Genomic DNA, 23,449 nt, shown 5'->3' with positions numbered 1-23,449 from the left:
ATTCCCAAATTCAGTCAGATGCTCTGCTCACTGACCTCCAAGGTGGTGGAAGTGGGGCTGGAAGGAGCAATGACTCAATCTCACTCGCTGATACTTCTGCTCCTTTGTGTTTGGGATCCTGCCAGCTCAGAGGCTCTAAAAGCATTTTGTCTAAACAAGCAAATGCCATATCTTCCTGTACCCATTCTCTTGCCCCCTCCTCCCAACTTTGTCAGAGCCCAACCTCTGGGCTATTTTCATTTCCACGGGCATATCCTGGATTTGGGTGGTGGCTTTGATTTTTCTAAATTTTTATGGTAAGTCCTAGCTCAGGCTAATTTAAATGTAAAGACATGTTAGCCTGAGCTAGGACTGATCACAAAAATTTACAGATGGAAGAGTCACACATCAGCTCACCTGGGTTACTCATAGGAAAGTCATGAATTATAAAGAAAAAAATACCCATTCAGACCCTGAAAATTTCAGTTTTAATATAGAACTCCTTGTTATTAGCTGTGAGACCATGGGCACGTAATTCAATTTCCATGAACTTCGTTTCCTCATCTGTGAAATGGGGCTATTATTTTCTGCTCTATTTCATAAGCTTTCTCGTGTGTGTGGAAAAATAAGTGCTTTGTAAATTGTAAAATACTGTTTATGTTTATGGGATTAGTGCAGACATTCAGAATATTCACATTGTTTCTTCATTCTTGCAGCCTGCCTGTCCCTTGGTTGCTGTTCTCTCTTATCAATGGATTACAGCCTGTTCCAGTCAGCAGCAACGGCTTGTTTTGTGCAATTGTTTTGCTTTTTCTCATGCTCCTGTTTGTGATCTCTTCAATTGCATCATGCAAATGGAGAATGAACAAGATCCTGGGCTTCACAATGTTCCTCCTTTACTTTGTATTCCTGATAATCAGTGTGATGTTAGAAGATCGAATCATTTCCTGTCCTGTATCTGTCTGAGGCAGAGTCGCTGTTGCTCACAATGGACGTGAATCAGAAAACCATGCCAGAAGCTACCATACTTCTTGTTACATTAACAAAAGAATGAACGTGGTCCATGAGAGAGACCAGAGTGGCAAAGAGCCACTGATGGGAATGTGATCGGGGACTGAATGTTAGCCTTGGAAACACCCGCAGCTCGTTGTGGATTGTCTCACCGCTGGAGGGATGGAGTTTTTACCCCTGCCTGATGTTGGCAGCTATCACGTGGAGGCCAGTAGAAGGACCTCTGGAGCCAGAGGGTTTTCGGAATGAGGGATCATTTGGGGGTGAGGGCTGGGACAGGCACAGTAGCAGGACAAGCCCCTATACTCACAGTTCCCTGATCATCCCTGAAAGGCTGCTGATCCAAAGACACAGATGTGGTCTACACCCCACCCTTTGGCCCCTGTCCCAAGCACACACTGCAACTTGCCATCCTCTCTTTTTCTGTTTAAAACATGAGGTTCCACCAGGGTTGTAAACATTACACGTCCAGTTATTGGTGGGTTTAAGGAGCTAAGACTCGGGAAAAAAAAGTATAACAGGAATCAATGATCATTACACACTATAGCCCAGTAAAATGTGTACTGATATTTGATAGCTTAAAAAGACTCCCTTAGCTCTTCTTTTGCATTTCTGAAACGTGAAATTAAAATAAGTAGCCCCCCAAATGAAAATGTATAATTCACCGTTGTACCAGAAGGGGGTGGGATATTAGGGAGGGCTATTTAAAAATATGTACTTACTAGAAAATCCAAATTAGTGTTGTCTCCATCAAGTGGTCACCTTGGGGGATTAGACAGTCATACAAAGCTGTCCTGACTTTGCTCCTCCAGCATATTCTCACCTAACAGTGACAAATGCTACTAGTGAGTCAGAAGGGGAGTGATATTATTATTTTTTTAAATGTTTTATTTATTTTTGAGACAGAGAGAGACAGAGCACGAGCAGGGGAGGGGCAGAGAGAGAGGGAGACACAGAATCCGAAGCAGGGTCCAGGCTCCGAGCCATCAGCACAGAGCCCGACGCGGGGCTCGAACCCACAAACTGTGAGATCATGACCTGAGCCGAAGTTGGACGCTCAACCAACTGAGCCACCCAGGCGCCCCAGGGGAGTGATTTTAAAAAGAGTCCAAAATCAGTAGGGCCAAGTCTGCTATATAAAGTAAGAGATCTTGTGGGGTAATGCTACTTCTGTATGCCAACCTACATTGGATGATAAAGCCAGACTGATTTCCCGTGTGGCTTACATGTGGCTCTTAAGGCAATTACAAAGGAGAAATTCCAAAAATGCTTAACATAACGACAACACAGTGAGAAAAAGAGTATTACTACTTCTAATAGCTAGTGTAAAGGACTTCTGTGTTTTTAAAAATTGTGTGGTTATTTAAGCAGTGCTTGTGCAATTCGAAGTGCTTGTATGTTAAATACCACTGCTTGCTGCTTTTACTAGCACTCAGGGGACCGCTAGAAATGAAGCAGTTCCGTGTTCCTGGTTTCAGAGCAAAAGGAGCTCAGGTGACTATAGATTATGACGGCAAATATGGCTTTAATTACAAACGTGAGAGGATTCAGACTGGAATATAACAGGACAGATGTGATGTGGAAAAAAAAAAATCAAACATTTTGGTGTTGAAGGGCTGTACTGAAAATATTTTAGTCCATAATCCATCTCTTAAGATGGGCTGATTAATTAATGGCCTCACTACCCCAGGATTCACATTCTTTGGAAATGACTTTTATTAAATTTCAATAAATTGTGAGTCCCCATGGTATTTTATTTTACCAACATGGATGAGTTCATCTGTATCTTTAGGTCACTGGGTCAGAATGCTCAAGAAGAAGAATATGGAATCATGTTCACATTCCATTTTCTTACTTATCCTCATTGCCGTTACTGCTGCATTTGCCCAGTCTCCATATGCCATGGCCTAGGAACAGGAGAGAACAATGCCTACAGAAGGGTGACCCCAATGCCCAAACTCTGGGCATCTGTGTCTAATTCCAGCTAGCTTCAGGGGCATCACCTGAGAGTCTGGGATCTGATGCCTTCCCCAGAATGACTGACAAGGAGTGATGGACAGTGGAACATTTTGTCATGAAAAAGTGTTGGACAGTCATTTCATGATTAGAGTCAACTCTAATGATCTAACATTCTTTTTCTGATTAGCTTGCTGGATTTTTGGCATTTCTCTTTGCTTAGAAAGGATGATATGATCACTTCACACTATGACAGAAAGGGTCAAGTAAAATGAAAGCTGGGTCTTGATGGATGAGTAAGAAGTCACTGGGGTGGGCAGGAGAAAGGAGATTTCAGGGAGATGGAAAACTTATGTAACTTTTATAAGATCAATTTGTTATGCTTGGAAATTAAAATTTTTGTCATATTTATAAGCCTACAGTTTATTAGAATTATGCTGTTGTAGGATAAAGAGTCATCTTAAAATGTCAAGATAATGGTGACACGGCCCTCTCATTTGGTAGGCAAAATGATCTACTGAGTTACAAGGGACACATACTAGATCACTCATTCAGCCCAGGAAGTCTGAAGTGTCCCAGCTGGGCATCTCAGCTGGAAGACAGTGGCTGCAGAGATGACTGCTCCCTCCCTCTGGAGGTTCCATTTCCTTGATGACCCTGGTAATGGGTTTGGGTCAAATTTCTAAAAATGTGAGGGTCTTCCTAATTTAATGGGTTAAGTTTCTATATAGTACTAAGAAAAGATTCCTTCCAAATTTTTGAAAAATGGTGTTATGTTTAAATGGTTACTATACATGGTTAAATGGTTACTTTCATCAATAGATCTGAAAATGTTTTCATCAAATTATAGGCTTGGCCCTTTAGGACACCGTTGTCTATATCATAATGATCATTTCTTTAAAGACTGATACCAAAGAGGTCAGGAACTGGAATTTAGTGTGTAGGGCACAGCCTCGTAGATACATTTGAAGAACTGGCTGGCCTTCCATGCCAAAGAATACCCTGGGGATCTGATTCCTTTTTTTGCGGGAGGGTCCCTCCATAGGTGCCACCTGCGATGTGTTTTGGGACTGGTCACTATGGAAGGTGCAGAGAGGGCTCATGATCACGGCTGTCTTTGCCTGGTGTGGGTGGGGAGTGGGGGGTACTGGAGCCAAGCAGGCCACCCTGGCCTAAGACAACATGGTTGCCTTCGCAACCAAAGGCAAGCTTTAGGTCTTCACTGTGATGAGCAGGCAAAGCCTGGAGAATTTCATTTACAGAAAATTCTGTCAGTTGCTCCAGTGGCTCTATCACAGCACAATGTTTGAAAAAAATCTTTACAGACAAAAGGAGGGAGCCATGCAAAGGACAGCAACCATGGGAAGGCCGCAGAGACTTCATCAGGAAAGTCTGTTACCATCTCAGAGGATAAGCACATGCACACCCACCTGAGTGATAGACAAACTCCTATACTAATTTGTGCACTGCTAATTTTGTAAACGACAATAATTAAGCCAGCAAATGCACTTGCTTTGAGGCCAGAGGAAGAGGTTAGTGTGAAGGGATAAGAAGATAATAAGCCTGAGAATATTAAGGTAAACTGGTATGCAACTGCTAGTGGTTCAATTCTGAAATAAAACTTGGTCTTGTATCCAAACAGGAAAGACGGAGCACACCAACTCTACCACACAAAGGGGCCAAGGGCCCTCTTAAAGAGGCAGCCTGTTCTTTCCCAAGGCACTTGAAAGTGCCTAATAGCAGCTTTCAAGTTCTAGTGGGAAAAATAAAAATAAAACTGGGCTACCTCACATTACCATACAAACGGGTATTTTCTAACCATATACTTAAAACGTATTTAGAAATACACTGTAACAGCTTCTCTATAGAGCAGGCTAACACTTGCTAGTTTCACTAAGCATCATGGTAATGACCAGCATAAAATAAAATAAGTATTTATCACAAAAAATGCTGAACCAACATTTTCAGGGGCCATTTCTCCATATACAAAAATGTATAAACATCTTAGAAAACCTTAAAACAAAATAAGCTGGTAGTTTTAGGGATTTATCACAACCTCACGCCGTTCCCCCCCCCCCCAAAAAAAAAATCAGGGGGAGAAAAGACAAAAATCAGAATATGAACAGGCTGCATAATTCCCCATCTGACAGTAGGAAGAAAAAGCGGAATACTGAAATAAGATACAAAATACAAATGTATGACATTAACACCGTGAGAGGAAGTAGGAACAAGTTATACCAGGACACAGCAGGGTTTATTTTCAACTATTAAACATATAAACAAAACTTAAGAGTAAGAAAACAAGAGACAGATAATGTAGCAAAAGTGTATTTCTCTCCAACAAGACTGGTTGGCCATGATTCTTCAAAATGTATCTTCAACCGAGAGAAAATTGAAGAGAAGGTTGTATCGAGTTATTTTAAAGGATGATCTAGATTTTAATTTTCTTTTGAGCAGGGTTTACTACTTTCCACTCATGTTTTTGGTTTTATTTTTAAAGACTAAATTTGCACAAATAATATTCCCTGGGAATTAAAAGTAGAGGAAATAAAACCCAATGAAAAACAGAACAAAAACTCTGTGTGTATGGGAGGAGATATAAACTATACTCACCTTTCCCCATATGAGTTTGAACCATAATGAATGGGCTTTACCTCATTTTTTTTCTGGTTAGGTACTTGAAATCAATAAACTATAATTCTTACATATAGTTTGTGTCAAAGACAAGTTAAACAACAGCGAAAGCTGTTCTTATAAGGGAAACAAAACCCCAGGACACAAAAACAGAATAGAACCCCAGAACCCTATTTGGAGGGATATTTGCTGCCAATGCCAAAAGACTCACCTATCAAATGTTTCTCTCATTTGACAATTATCAAGCGATGTAGGGAACAAAAGACTCCTTTAGGATGTGAAACTCGGATATGAAGAGTAAAGGAGACTGGAGTTGTATTTACAAAGGAAAGGCATATAAATGTGCATAGCACCAGGTTTTTCAAGTAAGCAAGGTCAGTCCCAAACTAATTCGAACTAAAATTTCACATTTTTTAAACTCTCCCCATGACTTCCCAGGGTAGAAAGCTGTGAAATGTTTCAGCTTGATGCTATTCACTAATGGTGTGAACTCACAAGGTAGTTTTTGCGCAGCTAAACTGATTCTAAGTCTCAGATATCCCCAGGACAAGTGTCCTGGGCTCTACTGGCTTACACGCCAGATTTGGAACCATCCACATTTTTCTTCTATGAAACTGTCTAGAGAATTCTTTCCTTCATGACAATGTGTGCAACCACGCACACACACATACTGGAAATCTATAAATAACTCTAATAGCCAAAGAATACTTTTTATCAGAAATTACCAAAGAAAGTGATATTTGAAATAATGGGACTAAAAATACTTTTTAAGAGTCTTTCTAATACCCATGGTGTTTAAACGTTCAATTTATTGTCTGATTTCTGGTTATTTCTGGATTTTAGATTCCATAAACTTCAGATTCTGAAGGCTTATTGAAAAAGCCAAGTTCCTCAATATGGGAAATTCTATCTGGCTGTACTTTTAGAGAGTTATTATTTTTCTATTTTTGAAAAAATATCTTGTTTATTTATATATATATATATAATATGAACAGAATACTCCAATAGGTCATATTCCAGATAAATATGATACAATCTGCATCATATGCCACATTTTAGATATTAAAATAAGGGTAAAATCTGGAATAACTTGTCTGACATATTTCCCAACACAAGTGTTCGTATAGAATATTAAAATCTAAATTGATTTTTGGCTTTGTAAGCTATCCCTGTGTACTGTCTGTATCTGTTAGCAATAGAGAACATTTTCAGTCATGGTATACTGAACCTGATTTTGCAGAAGCAGACTTGGAACCTCCCCGGCTCTCCTTCGACAAGGCTCAATGAGTCAGTCTGGGCAGTGCGCACCCTGGCTTTCATCCACTCACTGCAGTCAGGCTTAGCGGTACTAACATGCAATCCTAGCACAACACTGACACTAGCGCTGACAGTTTTGAATCATTCTCCCAAGTAATAAAATATATATATATATATATATATATATAGATAGATAGATAGATAGATAGATATAGATAGCTATACATATAGAGATCTGCAGCTGTACTAATTACTTCAAATAGCAGCAGACAAGGAAAATAAGCACTTCATTGCTTGCTTCGTAAGTTTCAGTTCATTTTGTTTGCTATATTAAGTTTAAAAATTAAAAAAATATCAACTTACTATAAACAATTTAAAATATGTATAATACAACTTCATGGTCAAAACATTTGAATAGTCTATGAAAACAGGAAATACTTCGAGTTCCATTCATGATTTTTTCAACATGTTTCTTCCAAGAGAAACCACAAAACAGGTGTCTTATTTTGAGAAGTAATTTTGTCTAGGGATTTCCTTGTCACAAAAATACTTAATTACTGGTTACAGGAGAAGTAAAGAAAAAAAAAACAACAAAGAGATGAGAAACAAAATGGCTCTCTCTTCACTTGTCACTCTTCTCTTCTTAGAACATTCTGTACATGAGCTATCTGGGCTTTCTGAACCATTTACAAATGCATTTTCAAAAATCGAAGAGAAAGAGTTTAGAATCTCCAAATATTATTTTATACACTGACTATACAATACATATTGAAAGTATACACGCACGTGCATATCTTAAAGATAAGGTTCTCCAAAGGTTTTTCGACATTCCATCACCCCTGTACTTGGTGGTCGATCACAGTTGTGTGTACTCTTGACTTGACTAGGTGTGAGGCGATCGTATGCCATCTTGTATTCTTTATCAAATGCATCTGTAAAAATTCATAAAGAAATGAGGGCATTTAGCAATTTATACTCGATATTAACAACAATCAAGATTTTAAAATATCACAGAACTAAAAAATTAGAGGCCAAGAAGGCATCTCTAGGTCATTTCTGCCAACTAAAGAAATACAGAATTTCAGAGCTCAAACAAGGACCTCAAAGCTCTCAGCATTTTAGAGCTAGATCACACAGACCAACGAATTTTAAAGTTTTAAGATGGCTTCCTTTTAAAATTCTTTTTCTCAAATTTAAAGACTGTGGTAAAATACATACATAAGTTACTATCTTAACCATCTTGTAGGTCAGTGGTATTATGTACATTCATAACATGCAGCCATCACCACCATCCACCTCAACTCTCTTCCCTCTTGTGAAACTGAAACCCTATACACATTAAACATTAATTCCGTTGCCCCCTGCCCCAACTGCTGTCAACTGTCGTTCTACTTCTGTCTGTATGATTTTTGACTACTCTAGTAAGTGACTCATAAGAGGAAATGTACAGTATTTGTCTTTTTGTGATTGGCTTATTTCATGTACATAATGTCCTCGAGGTTCATCCATGTTATAGTATGTGCCAGAATTAACTTCTTTTTTAAGGAGGAATAATATTCCATTGTACGTATAGACCACATTTTGCTTACTCATTGATCCTTCAATGGACACATGGGTTGTTTCCACACTTTAGCTATTATGAATAATGCTGCTATGAACATGGATGTAAAAATCTCTCTTGCAGACCCTGCTTTTAAGTCCATTTTTAATTTTTTGAAGGGACTGCCATACTGTTTTCCACAGCGGCTGTGCCATTTTACATTCCCAGTAATAATGTATAAAAGTTCCAATTTTCTATATCTTCACCAACATTTGTTATTTTTGGTTTTTGTTTTTGTTGGGGGGGGGGGGGACAGTAGCCAGCCTAATGGTGTGAGGTGGAATCTCACTATAGATTTGATTTGTATTTCCCTAATAATTAATGATGTTGAGCATCTTTTCTTGTGCTTATTGGCCACCTATATATCTTCTTTGGAGAAATGTCTATTCAAGTCCTTGCCCATTTTTAATTGGCTTTTTGTTGTCGTTGTGTTTTAGAAATTTTTCAAATCTATTCTGGATATTATTTTCTTCCATTCTATGGGTTGCCTTTTTACATTCCTGATACCTTTTAATGCACAAAATTTTAAATTTTCATGAATTCCAATTTTTGTATTTTTTCTTATGTTGCTTGGGCCTCTGGTGTAATATCCAAGAAATCACTGCCAAATCTAATGTCATGAATGATTTTGCCCTGTTTTCTCCTAGGAGTTTTATAGTTTCAGATCTCACATTAGGTCTTTAATCCATCTTAAGTTAATTTGTTTTTTTTCTTTAATTTTTTTTTTTTTTTTATAATTTACATCCAAATTAGTGTATAGTGCAACAATGATTTCAGGAGTAGATTCCTTAGTGCCCCTTACCCATTTAGCCCATCCCCCTTCCCACAACCCCTCCAGTAACCCTCAGTTTGTTCTCCATATATATGAGCCTCTTATGTTTTGTCCCCCTCCCTGTTTTTATACTATTTTTGTTTCCCTTCCTTTATGTTCATCTGTTTTGTCTCTTAAAGTCCTCATGACTTCACTCAGAAGTCATATGATATTTGTCTTTCTCTAATTTCACTTAGCATAATACCCTCTAGTTCCATCCACATAGTTGCAAATGGCAAGATTTCATTCTTTTTGATTGCCGAATAATACTCTGTTGTATATATATACCACATCTTCTTTATCCATTCATCCATCGATGGACATTTGGGCTCTTTCCATACTTTGGCTATTGTCGATAGTGCTGCTATAAACATGGGGGTGCATGTGTCCCTTCAAAACAGCACACCTGTATCCCGTGGATAAATGCCTAGTAGTGCAATTGCTGGGTTGTAGGGTAGTTCTATTTTTATTTTTTTGAGGAGCCTCCATACTGTTTTCCAGAGTGGATGTACCAGCTTGCATTCCCTTTGAGTTAATTTGTTTTACAAGGGGTTCCAACTTCATTCTTTTGCATATGGATATCCAGTTTTGCCAGCATCATTTGTCGAAATGACTGTCCTTTCCCCAATGGTGTTCTTGGCCCCATTGTCAAAAATCATTTGACCATATATATGAGGGCTTATTTCTGGGCTCTCTATTCAATTCCATTGGTCTACATGTCTGTCTTTATGCCAGTACCACACCGTTTAGATTACAGTAGCTTTGTAGTAAGTTTTGAAATCAATAAGTGTGAGTCATCCAGGTCTATTCCAAGATTTTGGTTACTTGAGGTTCCTCTGAGATTCCATATAAATTCGAGGATATGTTTTTCTATTTTTGCAAGAAAAAAAATCATTACGATTTTGATAGGGATTGCACGTTAATCTATAGGTTGCTTTGGATAGTATTGATATCTTAAAAATTTTAGTCTTCTAAGTATATGAAAATGGTATGTATTTTCATTTATTTATGTCTAATTTCTTTCAACAACGTTTTGCAGTTTTCATTGTACAAGTCTTTCACCTCCTTGGTTGAACAAATTCCTAATTATTTTATTCTTTTTGATGCTACTGTACATGGAATTGCTCTCAATTTTTGGATGATGCATTGCTAGTTACAGAAATATGACTGAGTTTTGTATCTTATCTTTTATCCTGCAACCTTGCTGAAAGCATTTATTAACTCAAACAATCTAGGTGGTTTTGTTTTGTTTTGCTTTTGGTGTGGAATATCTAGGATTTTCTATATATATGATCATGTCATCTATGAATAGAGATAGCTTAACTTCTTCCTTTCCAATTTGGATGCCTTTTACTTCTTTTTCTTTCCTGGCTGCTTTGGCTAGAACTTCTAATACAATGTTGTCTTGTTCTTGATCTTAAGGGAAAATCTTTCTGTTTTTCACCATTGAGTATGGTGTTAATTTGGGGTTTTTCATAAATGCCCTTTATCAAGTTGAGGACATTCCCTTCTATTCCTAGTTTGCTGATTTTGCCAAATGCTTTTTCTGCATCTACTGAGACATGTGTCTTTTTTTTTTTTAAATACTTTTATTTATCTCTATAACCAACATGGGGCTTGAACTCACAACCCCCAACTCAAGAGCTGCATGTTCTACCAACTGAGCCAGCCAAGTGCCCCAGAGAATTTGTGTCTTTTATTCCAATAATATGGTATATCACATTGATTGAGTTTTGTGTATTGAACCAACATTGCATTCCTGGGATAAATCCCAGTTGGTCATGGAACAAAATCCTTTCTAAATGTTGTTGGATTTCATTTGCCAGTATTTTGTTGAGGATTTCTGCACCTATATTAATAAGGGATATTGCTCTGTAGTTTTCTTTTCTTGTGATGTCTTTGTCTTATGATATTAGCTTCACAGAATGAGTTAGGAAGTGCTCCTTTTTCTTCTACTTTTGTAAGAGTATGTGAAGGATTAATGTCTTAGTTCAGGCTGCTATAACAGGATACCATAGACTAGGTGGCTTAAATGATGAACATTTATTTCTCACAGTTCTGGAGGCTGGGAAGTCTAAGATCAAGGCAACAGCAGATCTGGCGTCTTGTTAGAGCGCTCTTCCTGGTTTGCGAACAGCTGTCTTCTCCCTGTATCCTTCCATGACTGAGAGGGATAGCTCTCTTCTTAAGGATATTACCCCATCGTGGGGGCTCCAACCAGATGATGTTATTACTTCCCTAGGGCCCTACTTCCAAATACCATCACGAGGGGCGCCTGGGTGGCGCAGTCGGTTAAGTGTCCGACTTCAGCCAGGTCACGATCTCACGGTCCGTGAGTTCGAGCCCCGCGTCGGGCTCTGGGCTGATGGCTCAGAGCCTGGAGCCTGTTTCCGATTCTGTGTCTCCCTCTCTCTCTGCCCCTCCCCCGTTCATGCTATGTCTCTCTCTGTCCCAAAAATAAATAAAAAACGTTGAAAAAAAAAATTAAAAAAAAAAAAAAACAAATACCATCACGTTAAGGCTTTAACATAGGAGTAGGGGCAGGGCATCAATATGCAGTCCATCACAATTGGTGTTAATCCTTCTTTAAACATTTGATAGAATTCACCATCTGGTCCTGGGTTTTTCTTTCTGGGAAGCTTTTTGATTATTAACTCAATCTATTTACTTATTACAGCTCTAGTAAGGGTTTCTATTCTAGAGTCAGTTTTGTAGTTTACGTCTTTGTAGGAATTTGCCTATCTGGGTTACTGAATTTGTAGGCATATAGTTATTTTATTTATTTATTTATTTATTTATTTATTTATTTATTTATTTAATATATGAAATTTACTGTCAAATTGGTTTCCATATAACAACCAGTGCTCATCCCAAAAGGTGCCCTCCTCAATACCCATCACCCTTCCTACCCTCCCTCCCACCCCCCATCAACCCTCAGTTTGTTCTCAGTTTTTAACAGTCTCTTATGCTTTGGCTCTCTCCCACTCTAACCTCTTTTTTTTTTTTTTTTCCTTCCCCTCCCCCATGGGTTTCTGTTACATTTCTCAGGATCCACATAAGAGTGAAACCATATGGTATCTGTCTTTCTCTGTATGGCTTATTTCACTTAGCATCACACTCTCCGGTTCCATCCACGTTGCTACAAAAGGCCATATTTCATTTTTTCTCATTGCCACGTAGTATTCCATTGTGTATATAAACCACAATTTCTTTATCCATTCATCAGTTGATGGACATTTAGGCTCTTTCCATAATTTGGCTATTGTTGAGAGTGCTGCTATAAACATTGGGCTACAAGTGCCCCTATGCATCAGTACTCCTGTATCCCTTGGATAAATTCCTAGCAGTGCTATTGCTGGGTCATAGGGTAGGTCTATTTTTAATTTTCTGAGGAACCTCCACACTGCTTTCCAGAGCGGCTGCACCAATTTGCATTCCCACCAACAGTGCAAGAGGGTTCCCATTTCTCCACATCCTCTCCAGCATCTATAGTCTCCTGCTTTCTTCATTTTGGCCACTCTGACTGGCGTGAGGTGATATCTGAGTGTGGTTTTGATTTGTATTTCCCTGATAAGGAGCGACGTTGAACATCTTTTCATGTGCCTGTTGGCCATCCGGATGTCTTCTTTAGAGAAGTGTCTATTCATGTTTTCTGCCCATTTCTTCACTGGGTTATTTGTTTTTCGGGTGTGGAGTTTGATGAGCTCTTTATAGATTTTGGATACTAGCCCTTTGTCCGATATGTCATTTGCAAATATCTTTTCCCATTCCATTAGTTGCCTTTTAGTTTTGTTGGTTGTTTCCTTTGCTGTGCAGAAGCTTTTTATCTTCATAAGGTCCCAGTAATTCACTTTTGCTTTTAATTCCCTCGCCTTTGGGGATGTGCCGAGTAAGAGATTGTTACGGCTGAGGTCAGAGAGGTCTTTTCCTGCTTTCTCCTCTAGGGTTTTGATGGTTTCCTGTCTCACATTCAGGTCCTTTATCCATTTTGAGTTTATTTTTGTGAATGGTGTGAGAAAGTGGTCTAGTTTCAACCTTCTGCATGTTGCTGTCCAGTTCTCCCAGCACCATTTGTTAAAGAGACTGTCTTTTTTCCATTGGATGTTCTTTCCTGCTTTGTCAAAGATGAGTTGGCCATACGTTTGTGGGTCTAGTTCTGGGGTTTCTATTCTATTCCATTGGTCTATGTGTCTGTTTTTATGCCAATACCATGCTGTCTTGATGATGACAGCTTTGCAGTAGAGGCTAAAGTCTGGGATTGTGATGCCTCCTGCTTTGGTCTTCTTCAAAATTACTTTGGCTATTCGGGGCCTTTTGTGGTTCCATATGAATTTTAGGATTGCTTGTTCTAGTTTCGAGAAGAATGCTGGTGCAATTTTGATTGGGATTGCATTGAATGTGTAGATAGCTTTGGGTAGTATTGACATTTTGACAATATTTATTCTTCCAATCCATGAGCAGGGAATGTCTTTCCATTTCTTTATATCTTCTTCAATTACCTTCATAAGCTTTCTATAGTTTTCAGCATACATATCTTTTTTTTTTTTTTTTTTAATTTTTTTTTCAATGTTTTTAATTTATTTTTGGGACAGAGAGAGACAGAGCATGAATGGGGGAGGGGCAGAGAGAGAGGGAGACACAGAATCGGAAACAGGCTCCAGGCTCCGAGCCATCAGCCCAGAGCCTGACGCGGGGCTCAAACTCACGGACCGCAAGATCGTGACCTGGCTGAAGTCGTACGCTTAACCGACTGCGCCACCCAGGCGCCCCTGCATACATATCTTTTACATCTTTGGTTAGATTTATTCCTAGGTATTTTATGCTTCTTGGTGCAATTGTGAATGGGATCAGTTTCTTTATTTGTCTTTCTGTTGCTTCATTGTTAGTGTATAAGAATGCAACTGATTTCTGTACATTGATTTTGTATCCTGCAACTTTGCTGAATTCATGTATCAGTTCTAGCAGACTTTTGGTGGAGTCTATCGGATTTTCCATGTATAAAATCATGTCATCTGCAAAAAGCGAAAGCTTGACTTCATCTTTGCCAATTTTGATAGGCATATAGTTATTAATTGTACTTCCTTATCATTCTTTTTATTTCTGGAAGGGCGGTAGGAATATCTCCTCTTTCATTCCTCATTTCATTAATTTGAGTCCTCTCTTTTTCTCTTAGTCTAACCAAATTTCAATTTTATTGCTCTTTTCAAAGAACCAACTTTGATTTTGATGAGTTTCTTGATTTTAAAAATTGTTTTCCCCTATATTTTCTATTTTTTCTCTATTTTATTGATTTCTGCTGTAATATTTATTATTTCCTTTCTTCTGCTTGCTTTGGGTTTAATTTGCTCTTCTTTTTCTATTTCTTAAAAAAATTTTTGTTTAATGTTTTATTTATTTTTGAGACAGAGAGAGACAGAGCATGAGCAGGGGAGGGGCAGAGAGAGAGGGAGCCACAGAATCCGAAGCAGTCTCCAGGCTCTGAGCTGTCAGCACAGAGCCTGACGCAGGGCTTGAACTCACAAACCGCAAGATCATGACCTGAGCCGAAGTCAGAGGTTTAACAGACTGAGCCACCCAGGCACCCCAAAGTAAACGGTTTTTTCTTTTTTTTAATTTTTTTAATGTTTACTCATTTTTCAAGAGACAGAGAGAGACAGAGCATGAGCATGGAAGGGGCACAGAGAGAGGTAGACACAGAATCCGAAGCAGGATCCAGGCTCTGAGCTGTCAGCACAGAGCCTGACGCAGGGCTTGAACTCGCAAACCGCAAGATCATGACCTGAGCCGAAGTCAGAGGTTTAACTGACTGAGCCACCCAGGCACCCCAAAGTAAACGGTTTTTTCTTTTTTTTAATTTTTTTAATGTTTACTCATTTTTCAAGAGACAGAGAGAGACAGAGCATGAGCATGGAAGGGGCACAGAGAGAGGTAGACACAGAATCCGAAGCAGGATCCAGGCTCTGAGCTGTCAGCACAGAGCCCAACGCAGGACTTGAACCCACAAACTATGAGATCATGACCTGAGCCGAAGTTGGACGCTTAATCAACTGAGCCACCCAGACGCCCTTTCTATTTCTTTTTTTTTTTTTTTTTTTTTTTTTTTTTTATTTATTTTTGGGACAGAGAGAGACAGAGCATGAACGGGGGAGGGGCAGAGAGAGAGGGAGACACAGAATCGGAAACAGGCTCCAGGCTCCGAGCCATCAGCCCAGAGCCTGACGCGGGGCTCGAACTCACGGACCGTGAGATCGTGACCTGGCTGAAGTCGGACGCTTAACCGACTGCGCCACCCAGGCGCCCCACGCCCTTTCTATTTCTTAAGGTAGAAGGTTATGTAGGTATTTACATAGAAGTTCCTACCTTATTAAATTTCCAGTTGAGCATCAGAATCACTTGTCAAATTTCTTATTTTTAATGATTTCCAATGTTTCACAACCATCATAGTTAAAAAGCAAATATTCACAACATTCTGCTCAAAGCTCCCTAGATGCAATTTGAATCCATTCATTCTTTTCCTCTTTCTAATGGAAAGTGCAGCTCAACACATTCATACATTTGTTTACAAACAAAATTACAGGTTAAATACAGTTGTACTTCTGTTAGTCTTTTCCACCAAATAGTCCTTACTTCTAAGTTTTACTATTATTATTAGAACTTGTCCAAAATTTCCCACCTTTATTTCAACTAGGAAAATCAATGACTTAATGTGACTTTCGAGTACAACGTTCCCTGGTTATATTTCTTTGCATCATACTTTTTTTTTCCCAAGCAAAGATACCAAACACTGATCTCTACCGGGCTCAGATTTATAGCTAAACATTTTTTTTTTTATAGCTAAATTTTTTGTTGTTGTTATACAGCTAAAATTTTTAAAAGCCATTTTAGTGTAAGGCGAATTGTCCAATTCCTAGCTTTTAAATCTTTCTTTCTTTTTTAGATTTATTTTCTTTCTAATCAAACCAGTCTCTCTGTATTTTTTAAAAGTTTATTTATTATTTTTTAGTAGTCTCTACACCCAATGTGGGGGCTTGAACTCATGACCCCCAAGATCAGCCAGGTGCCCCTCTTTGTCCTTTAAACATTGTTTTTGTTTAAAATAACACACTTGTATAAGTTTCACTTGTACTATTTCATTAGCTTCTTAATTGCCCCTTTCACTGTCTACTGGGTCCCCACACAATTTGTTCTCCATAGACTACAGATCCTGGTAAACCATATACTTGATTATGTCTCTCTCCTGCTTAAAAATCCCCCAGATGTTTCCCACTGCCCTTAGAATTCAGTCCAAGATAGTTGGGAGACCCTACAGACACCGCACAATCTAGTTCCTGCCTGCTTTTCCAAACTCATTTCACCCCACACTCTACCCTTTCTCTGTGATCCCCCTCTTCCCTGGCCTTTCCATTACTCAAAAATGCCAGACCTTTCACCTCAGGGTCTTCCTACAAACTTTAAAGTTTGTTTGTTTTCTCCCCCATTGATATTCTGGCTACATTGTCAACTTAGTGTCATTTCCTCAGAAGCCTTCCTTATTTTCAAACTTGTCATTCTCCACACTCCTTCCTGGTCACAATGCACTTTTGGTACCTTCTCCCCATAGTCCAATCTACATCTCTGCAGAAGCCTCCACTAAATTAATTCTTCAACATCCAGATTCTCCATCCATCAGTCCATCCTAATACCAATTACTTATTCATTTATATTTGTTTCACACTTGCTTTTCTTTCCCATTATTGCTCTAGTCTCCAATCCTTCCCCTTGGGTTCTAAGATTTCCTTGGGCATCAACTCTGGTCTACACAGAAAGTGATAGTTTTTTGAGGGACACCCAACATATATAGACAGTGAAGAGCTTTGCCCCCAGTGAGGGCATAAAAGAGAGGCCATAGAACCCAGATGCTTCCAGAAACCTTCAAACAACTGGCAAAGGAAGCTGATATCAGGTCTGTAATCCTACAGAGAGTCAGAGGAAAAGAGCTCTTGAATTCATGAAATGGTAAATTCCTTTAAGGTACCAGTAAACCCATATAATACTCTCCAAGCAGATCTAGAGGAGGATTAAAATTGTCTATTTTTAAATTTCGCTCTGGTTGGGGGAGGGTTGCTGGTAATATACAAAGATAAGGAACTTGAACACCATCACTGCAGGGGTCAGGCAATGCTGGTCTTAGCTAGAACAAAGTAAATGACAGATTGCTGAGATAAAGAAAAGCCTTTTACGCTTTCCCTCTCTCAGCATTATTTTAGGGGGTCAGGAAATTGACTTTAAACTTTAAATAAATTTGGCTTTTCTGGAGAATGTGCTAAATAAAGGTTAATCCTTTTAGATAATGAGTACAAAAAAAAAATTTTAACCCCAACGTATAATTCCATTCTGTAAGATGCTCACCATCTCACCCATACACATCATGGCTTCTGGATTCAACAACTTCTCTCCTGGCATCAAAGCAGACAATTCCCAATGATATGAGTCACCTTTGGTGAGATGGCACGTGATAACCTCTTGAGCAACCCAGTTAGGGATGGCTGCTCTAAGCCCTCTACTTCACTCACTAATTCCTGCTCTTTCCCATCCTTTAGTGAACTTGTTGGGAAGCCAGCACCACAGGGAGTACTCTTGTTCTCTATTCATGTTCCCTAAGGTCTGGCTGAGTAGCCTGTAATAGGGCCTAACCTTACTATACATATGATATACATATGTATGATATATGTATGAATGATATATGTATGTATATGACTCTGATGAGACTAATAAATATCTGTGGCAAACGTCATGGGCACTCTAAAAGTCAACTGAAGTGTTGACTAGCACTAAATAACTAGATATATTTTGTTAAGATAGTATACAATCACCTAAAAGGTATGGCCTGTTGCATACTCTCTCATTAACCGGGAGTGGGTTTAATTAAGTAGGGCACCCAAGTTAGATACCACTTAAGTCAGGTGAATTATATGTATCATTATCATTTTCATCAACTTATTCATATTAGAATTTCCCAGACAAAACGCCAAAACTCTCTTGAGTCTCTCGATGCCTGACAGCTACCTCTTTCTTCTTTTTGTCTGTCGGGGGCTATTTCTGCCCTTTCCTGAGACTTAGAAACCAAAAGGAAGTCAAGCAGAGTAACTGGGAGAAGGAGACGATCAGTTAAAAAAGTTTAGGACCTCCTGACATATATATTTAGCTACCTTATATCCCTTCCGAAACAAGCTTAATGTTATTTTTGATATGACCCAACTGTGAAAAGCATGGATGGGCATTTAGAACTGCTTGATTCAAGGGGCGCCTGGATGGCTCAGTTGGTTAAGCGTCTGAATTCGGCTCAGGTCATGATCTCGCATTTTGTTAGTTCTAGTCCCAAATCGGGATGTGTGCTAACAGCTCAGAGCCTGGAGCCTGCTTCAGATTCTGTGTCTCCCTCTCTCTTTCTCTGTCCCTCCCCCACTTGCACTCTGTCTCTCTCTCAAAAATAAGTAAACATTAAAAAAAAAAAAGAACTTTATAAAATTGCTTGGTTCAAATAGGGCTCTGTTATTTATTGTGAAACCCAAGTTCAAGTTACTTAACCTCTTGGATCCTCAGATGCCTCACTAATAACACAGAAACGATAACAGTACCTATCTCATATGGCTTTGGGGAGAATTATCAGGATAATACATGGGAAGTACTTCCTACAGTGTAAGGCAAATAGTAAGCCTTCAAAAAAATGTTAGCTTTTATCATTTAACATTACTATCACTAACGTGACCAAAGTATCAAAGTATCTATTTATTACATTAAAATTTAAAAAATCAAAGAAAGAATTCTTCTAATATTAATATATACTATATAATATTAGTATAATTTAATATAAAAATAATAAAGACTATCAATATAAAAATAATTTGAAAACAGTATCATGATCTATAAATATTACATGTTAGATATTATGCTGAATTACCTATATCAATGTTTTCTCTTCCCAGTGCCACAAGCGAGAGAAATAGTATTTCTCTATATAAACTCCTGGGGGGGGAAAGGAGAGGAGAAGATATTATTACTCATTGGTCTCTATATTCTGTACAAAATATTTATGCTAATTTAAGTGTGAAATAATCAAACAAATTACTAAGCCAGTAACAGGAATCTGCTTGGAGGAACAATACATTCATTTAAGACAGACTTACCTCTGTCTTTTAAAATGAGGGCATTTATTCAGGGTCTCTAAAATCTGACTCATTGGTCCATAGACATCATTCATTTTAATGCTTTTTACCATATTTTTCAATAGTTCCTGGTTAAATGAATTATCACCTTTTTGCAATAAATGGACCATTGGATACTTTTGGGCTACAAAAGAACAAAAGAGCAAATGAAGGAAAATGTGTATAAAGGACAACATAATTAAGCAGCAACTGACAGTTAATCAAGAAGTTACAAAGCCCCCAAAACAAATTAAGGGCAATAGATAAAGGAACAGAAATCTAAGAATGAAGAAAGAAAAGAAAAGGGAAACAAAATAAGACACATAATGATAAAAATAGGCCTAAAGCTTTCTGTGGCCTCAGACAAAAACGAAATGTGCTGTTTTCCTTAATACAGCCCCTGGAGGAAATTCTAAATCAGCAGCTTGGGATGGAAACAAATGTGTAAAAAGAAGCAGCTGGGACAAGCAATGTGCTAAAAGCAAACTCCACAAAACATAACCCCTTCAGCACATACAAAGCACCACTCAAGAAACAAAACCAAAAAAACAAAAAAACCCTTGACCTCCACGGAAGATAGCACTAAAAACATCAAACTTAACACTCACTCTCAAATAAAAGAGTACGATTTTGACCTGTAAGACAAAAAGTAGTATAGTAAAATAAACGTTATTATACATTAGTTTAGGCTTGTAAAACAAGTAGAGATCACTCTCATATGAACAAAGTCAGCATTCTGTGACAGTACTTACTGTGGGCATTCCAGAGGATGTACAAGGGCTGTCCCGGATCCTGATGTAATTTCATATTGTCCCATAACATCTGTATTAAAACATATTTACTATCTTCAGACATACAGTGGCGAGGAATCTGTGTTGAAGAACCAATAAATATTCATTAATGATCCTTACAAATACTTTTTAGGACAAATGTGTGCAAGAGAGAAAAGAGAACAGAAAATGATTGGTTTGTATGCATTTTGTCTCTACTGAAGGAAGATCAGCCAAGAAGCTAATGATCTCTAAAGTAACAGACTTAACTAAGGACTGAGATCAGTAAGAAAGGGTGCCATGAAGGTCTAATCCTGACCAGCTTATGATTGAGGGGTCCACAGAAAAAGGAATCCAGGAGCCTCAAGATACATCAGTCCAAGACCCTACCCTAGATAACTCACTGAGATAACCTCTTGGTCATTCCTTCATCATGTACTGAAAATCCAAAGCACATGCACCATCACAGACATGAATACAAGTAGGCAGAAAAAGTTCCTGAATGTAGAAACTTGGCGATTTAGTGGTGGTGACACATATGAAGAAGTAAAACACTTTTATAGGACAATATATCAAAAATACAAGTAAACATATAACAACCTATCTAAATGTTAAGCAAAAACTCAGACTAAAGGACTGAAAAGAATGGTAGCACGTGGCTGAAAAAGGAATTACAGACATCCTCCTAAAAACGTGTAAGGCTCGTTTTTGAAGGAGGTAGGAGACATGAGTGGGGCCAACTCACAGACTCTTCTCATAAAAGCCATTTACAGTTTCTTCTTGAGGCTATGATGAAAACACAGCCCATTTTGTGTAAATTTTACAAGGAGTCTAAAAACATGATCTTGTCTTACTGCTAGGCTGTGAGAAGAAAAATTATCTGTAAATATGACTAAGACATTTTATTGATCTAATGATTCCGATAATTATTTAAAATATTTAGCATAAAAATACTTTTTTGGTCATTAGGAATATGCATATATTCCAATGGTGATGATAGCATTGCCTTTTAGATTGAATTTTCATTTTCATACCTTTGAATACTTGTTACAGTGCTCAGAAGAAAGAATCAATCCAGGTAAATTACTGGGTAAGTCAAGACGTCTAAAATACCACACCAGGTTCCAAAACACAATTGGATGATGGTCCACAAAGTCTGCCACTGTTATGGCATGATCACCTTCATTTTCCAATAAACTTTCGAGTTCCTTCCATACCACTAAAGGACTAAGATAGGGAACAGTGATAGGATCTGGACTTGGGAGATGCCACTCTAATCCTAAAGAATCCTGTTGAATAAATAAAAAAAACATAAATGGAAAATACAAGATTGGTGATACTAAATCAATTAAAAACCAAAACAGAATTCCTGTCAATAATTTCCATATAAATGGAAATATACTATAATTGTATCATGAGACTAGAAACTCTTCTTGAGAATCACAAAATTGAAGATTGTAAGGCTATTTAGGACAAAGGGAACAAAATCATATGTAAATCATCAATGTCCAAATTTAAAAAGACACCAAAATACATACTGTAGCTCCTTGTAAAGTAGTTGGCAGGCTGCCTGTAGAAATGAGTTTCTGCCCTCCAGGGTCTTCCTTATCCAAGGGGCCATAAGTACTAACACTCCTGGCCATTGGAAATAGTGGACATTTTGACACAGCTGTTTTTGATCTATCAGCAGGGATCTGAATACTTCGGGCACATGTATTTTCCAGCAGTTTAGATTTGCTTCGGCATTGACAAAAGAAAAAAAGCACATCATTCTTTAGATTTACTTTATTTTATCCAGAAAGACCAGCTCTTTAGTATCAGAACTGGATATGCAGCAAAGTTATCAAAGGAAAGATGTTACTTCAGCTGCATCTGGTAAACAGGATGTGGATATATATATATATACATATATGTATATATGTGTATATATATATATACACACACATATATTTTATATATATATATATAAAACAGAGATATATATGTATATGATAGATATATGATAGATATATACATCTATCTATCATATATCTATCATATACATATATATCACAGGTTCGAACCCACAAACTGGGAGATCATGACCTGAGCTGAAGTCAGATCTTAACCACCTGAGCCGCCCAGGTGCCCCTTTTAAGTAGTCTGATCATGTTAAGTTTCCAGAGAACTTTAAATACTCAAAAGTTATTCACTTATTAAAAACATTTAGTGGACAGCTTTTTAAAAAATATTTATTTATTTATTTACTTATTTTGAGAGAGAGAGAGCATGAGAAGGGGAGGGGCAGAGGGAGTGGGAAAGAGATAAAGAATCCCAAGCAGGCTCTGCGCTAAACCTGATGTGGGGCTCAAACTCACAAACCCTGAGATTCTGACCTGAAGAGTCAGATGCTTAACTAACTAAGCCACCCAGGCGCCCCTAGTGGACAATTCTATCACAGCAGGAGCCACAGCAGGCCCAGAGGATACAAAGCAGAGAAAATGGGCTAAGTCCTCTTACTTCAGGAGTCACAAGCTAGTGACAAGCTAGTCTTAGAGAAAGGGCTGTACTTAACCTATCATGAGAGAAGATGCGCACACAGATTTGTGGGTTTGCTGCCTAAGCACCCAGGATCAAACAGGTCACGCCAGCCTACTAGTACTAAGCAGGCACTTTCTCTTGCACATGCAGTTACCTATATGACTCAACCTGCCCAGCTATATAGATTGGGTATCTGGCACGCCTCCAAACTGGAGTCTATTTCTGCATTTGTTTTCAGTGTAAATTCACTTATATTAGGCTTACTGTATAAGTGTTAGTTTGATTTTACAGTTCCTCTAGCAGCCCCAAATGTTTTCTCAGATTATTAAATATTCCAAAGTAGAAATAAGTTAGTACTCATTTAATTCCTGAAGAGACAAGGGATAAGAGAAAGATGTTCACTGTAAACTTCAAGTGTTCTACAGAATTTTTACTTTTTTTTAAGAAGGTGCTATGCCCAACATGGGGTGGCTTGAACTCACCACCCTGAGATCAAGAGTCACGTGTTCTACTGACTGAGCCAGTCAGGTGTCCCCAGAATTTTTACTTTCATTTTTGTAATTTTTAAAATTGTCTAAACAATTTTATGTAATTTCTACACCCAATAATGGGGCTCAAACACACAACCCCAAGATCAAGAGTCATAGGCTCCACTGACTGAGCCAGCTGGGTACCCCAAGAATTTTTACTTTTAAAACACTAGTAAACATTATCATACAAGAATTAT

At 38.2% G+C, this 23,449-nt stretch overlaps 2 protein-coding genes across 14 annotated transcripts in view; one reads left to right on the top strand and one right to left on the bottom strand.

Moving 5' to 3' along the window:
* The window catches only part of SLC24A1 (solute carrier family 24 member 1), a 40,522-nt gene extending 37,793 nt beyond the window's left edge, over window positions 1-2,729 (top strand). For all 4 annotated transcript variants that reach the window (XM_058737336.1, XM_058737335.1, XM_058737337.1 and 1 more), the window contains one exon: window positions 696-2,729. In XM_058737336.1, coding sequence (XP_058593319.1) covers window positions 696-945 — 250 coding nt within the window. In that variant the 3' untranslated portion in view covers window positions 946-2,729. The remainder of the gene's footprint in view (window positions 1-695) is intronic.
* The window catches only part of DENND4A (DENN domain containing 4A), a 144,769-nt gene that overhangs the window by 6,330 nt on the left and 114,990 nt on the right, over window positions 1-23,449 (bottom strand). For 6 of the 10 annotated variants that reach the window (XM_058737325.1, XM_058737332.1, XM_058737330.1 and 3 more), the window contains 7 exons: window positions 21,741-21,939; window positions 21,237-21,491; window positions 20,185-20,302; window positions 20,041-20,067; window positions 19,415-19,577; window positions 19,189-19,253; window positions 6,370-7,769 (listed from right to left, as the gene is read on the bottom strand). In XM_058737325.1, coding sequence (XP_058593308.1) covers window positions 7,633-7,769; window positions 19,189-19,253; window positions 19,415-19,577; window positions 20,041-20,067; window positions 20,185-20,302; window positions 21,237-21,491; window positions 21,741-21,939 — 964 coding nt within the window. In that variant the 3' untranslated portion in view covers window positions 6,370-7,632. Of the gene's footprint in view, window positions 1-6,369; window positions 7,770-19,188; window positions 19,254-19,414; window positions 19,578-20,040; window positions 20,068-20,184; window positions 20,303-21,236; window positions 21,492-21,740; window positions 21,940-23,449 lie in introns of those variants that run through there. The other 4 variants (XM_058737328.1, XM_058737329.1, XM_058737333.1 and 1 more) reach the window with 2 other exon arrangements.

The sequence above is a fragment of the Neofelis nebulosa genome, chromosome 7, assembly GCF_028018385.1.
Source record: "Neofelis nebulosa isolate mNeoNeb1 chromosome 7, mNeoNeb1.pri, whole genome shotgun sequence".
Taxonomy (NCBI): domain Eukaryota; kingdom Metazoa; phylum Chordata; class Mammalia; order Carnivora; family Felidae; genus Neofelis; species Neofelis nebulosa.
This window is presented reverse-complemented; position numbering and strand designations above follow the sequence as displayed.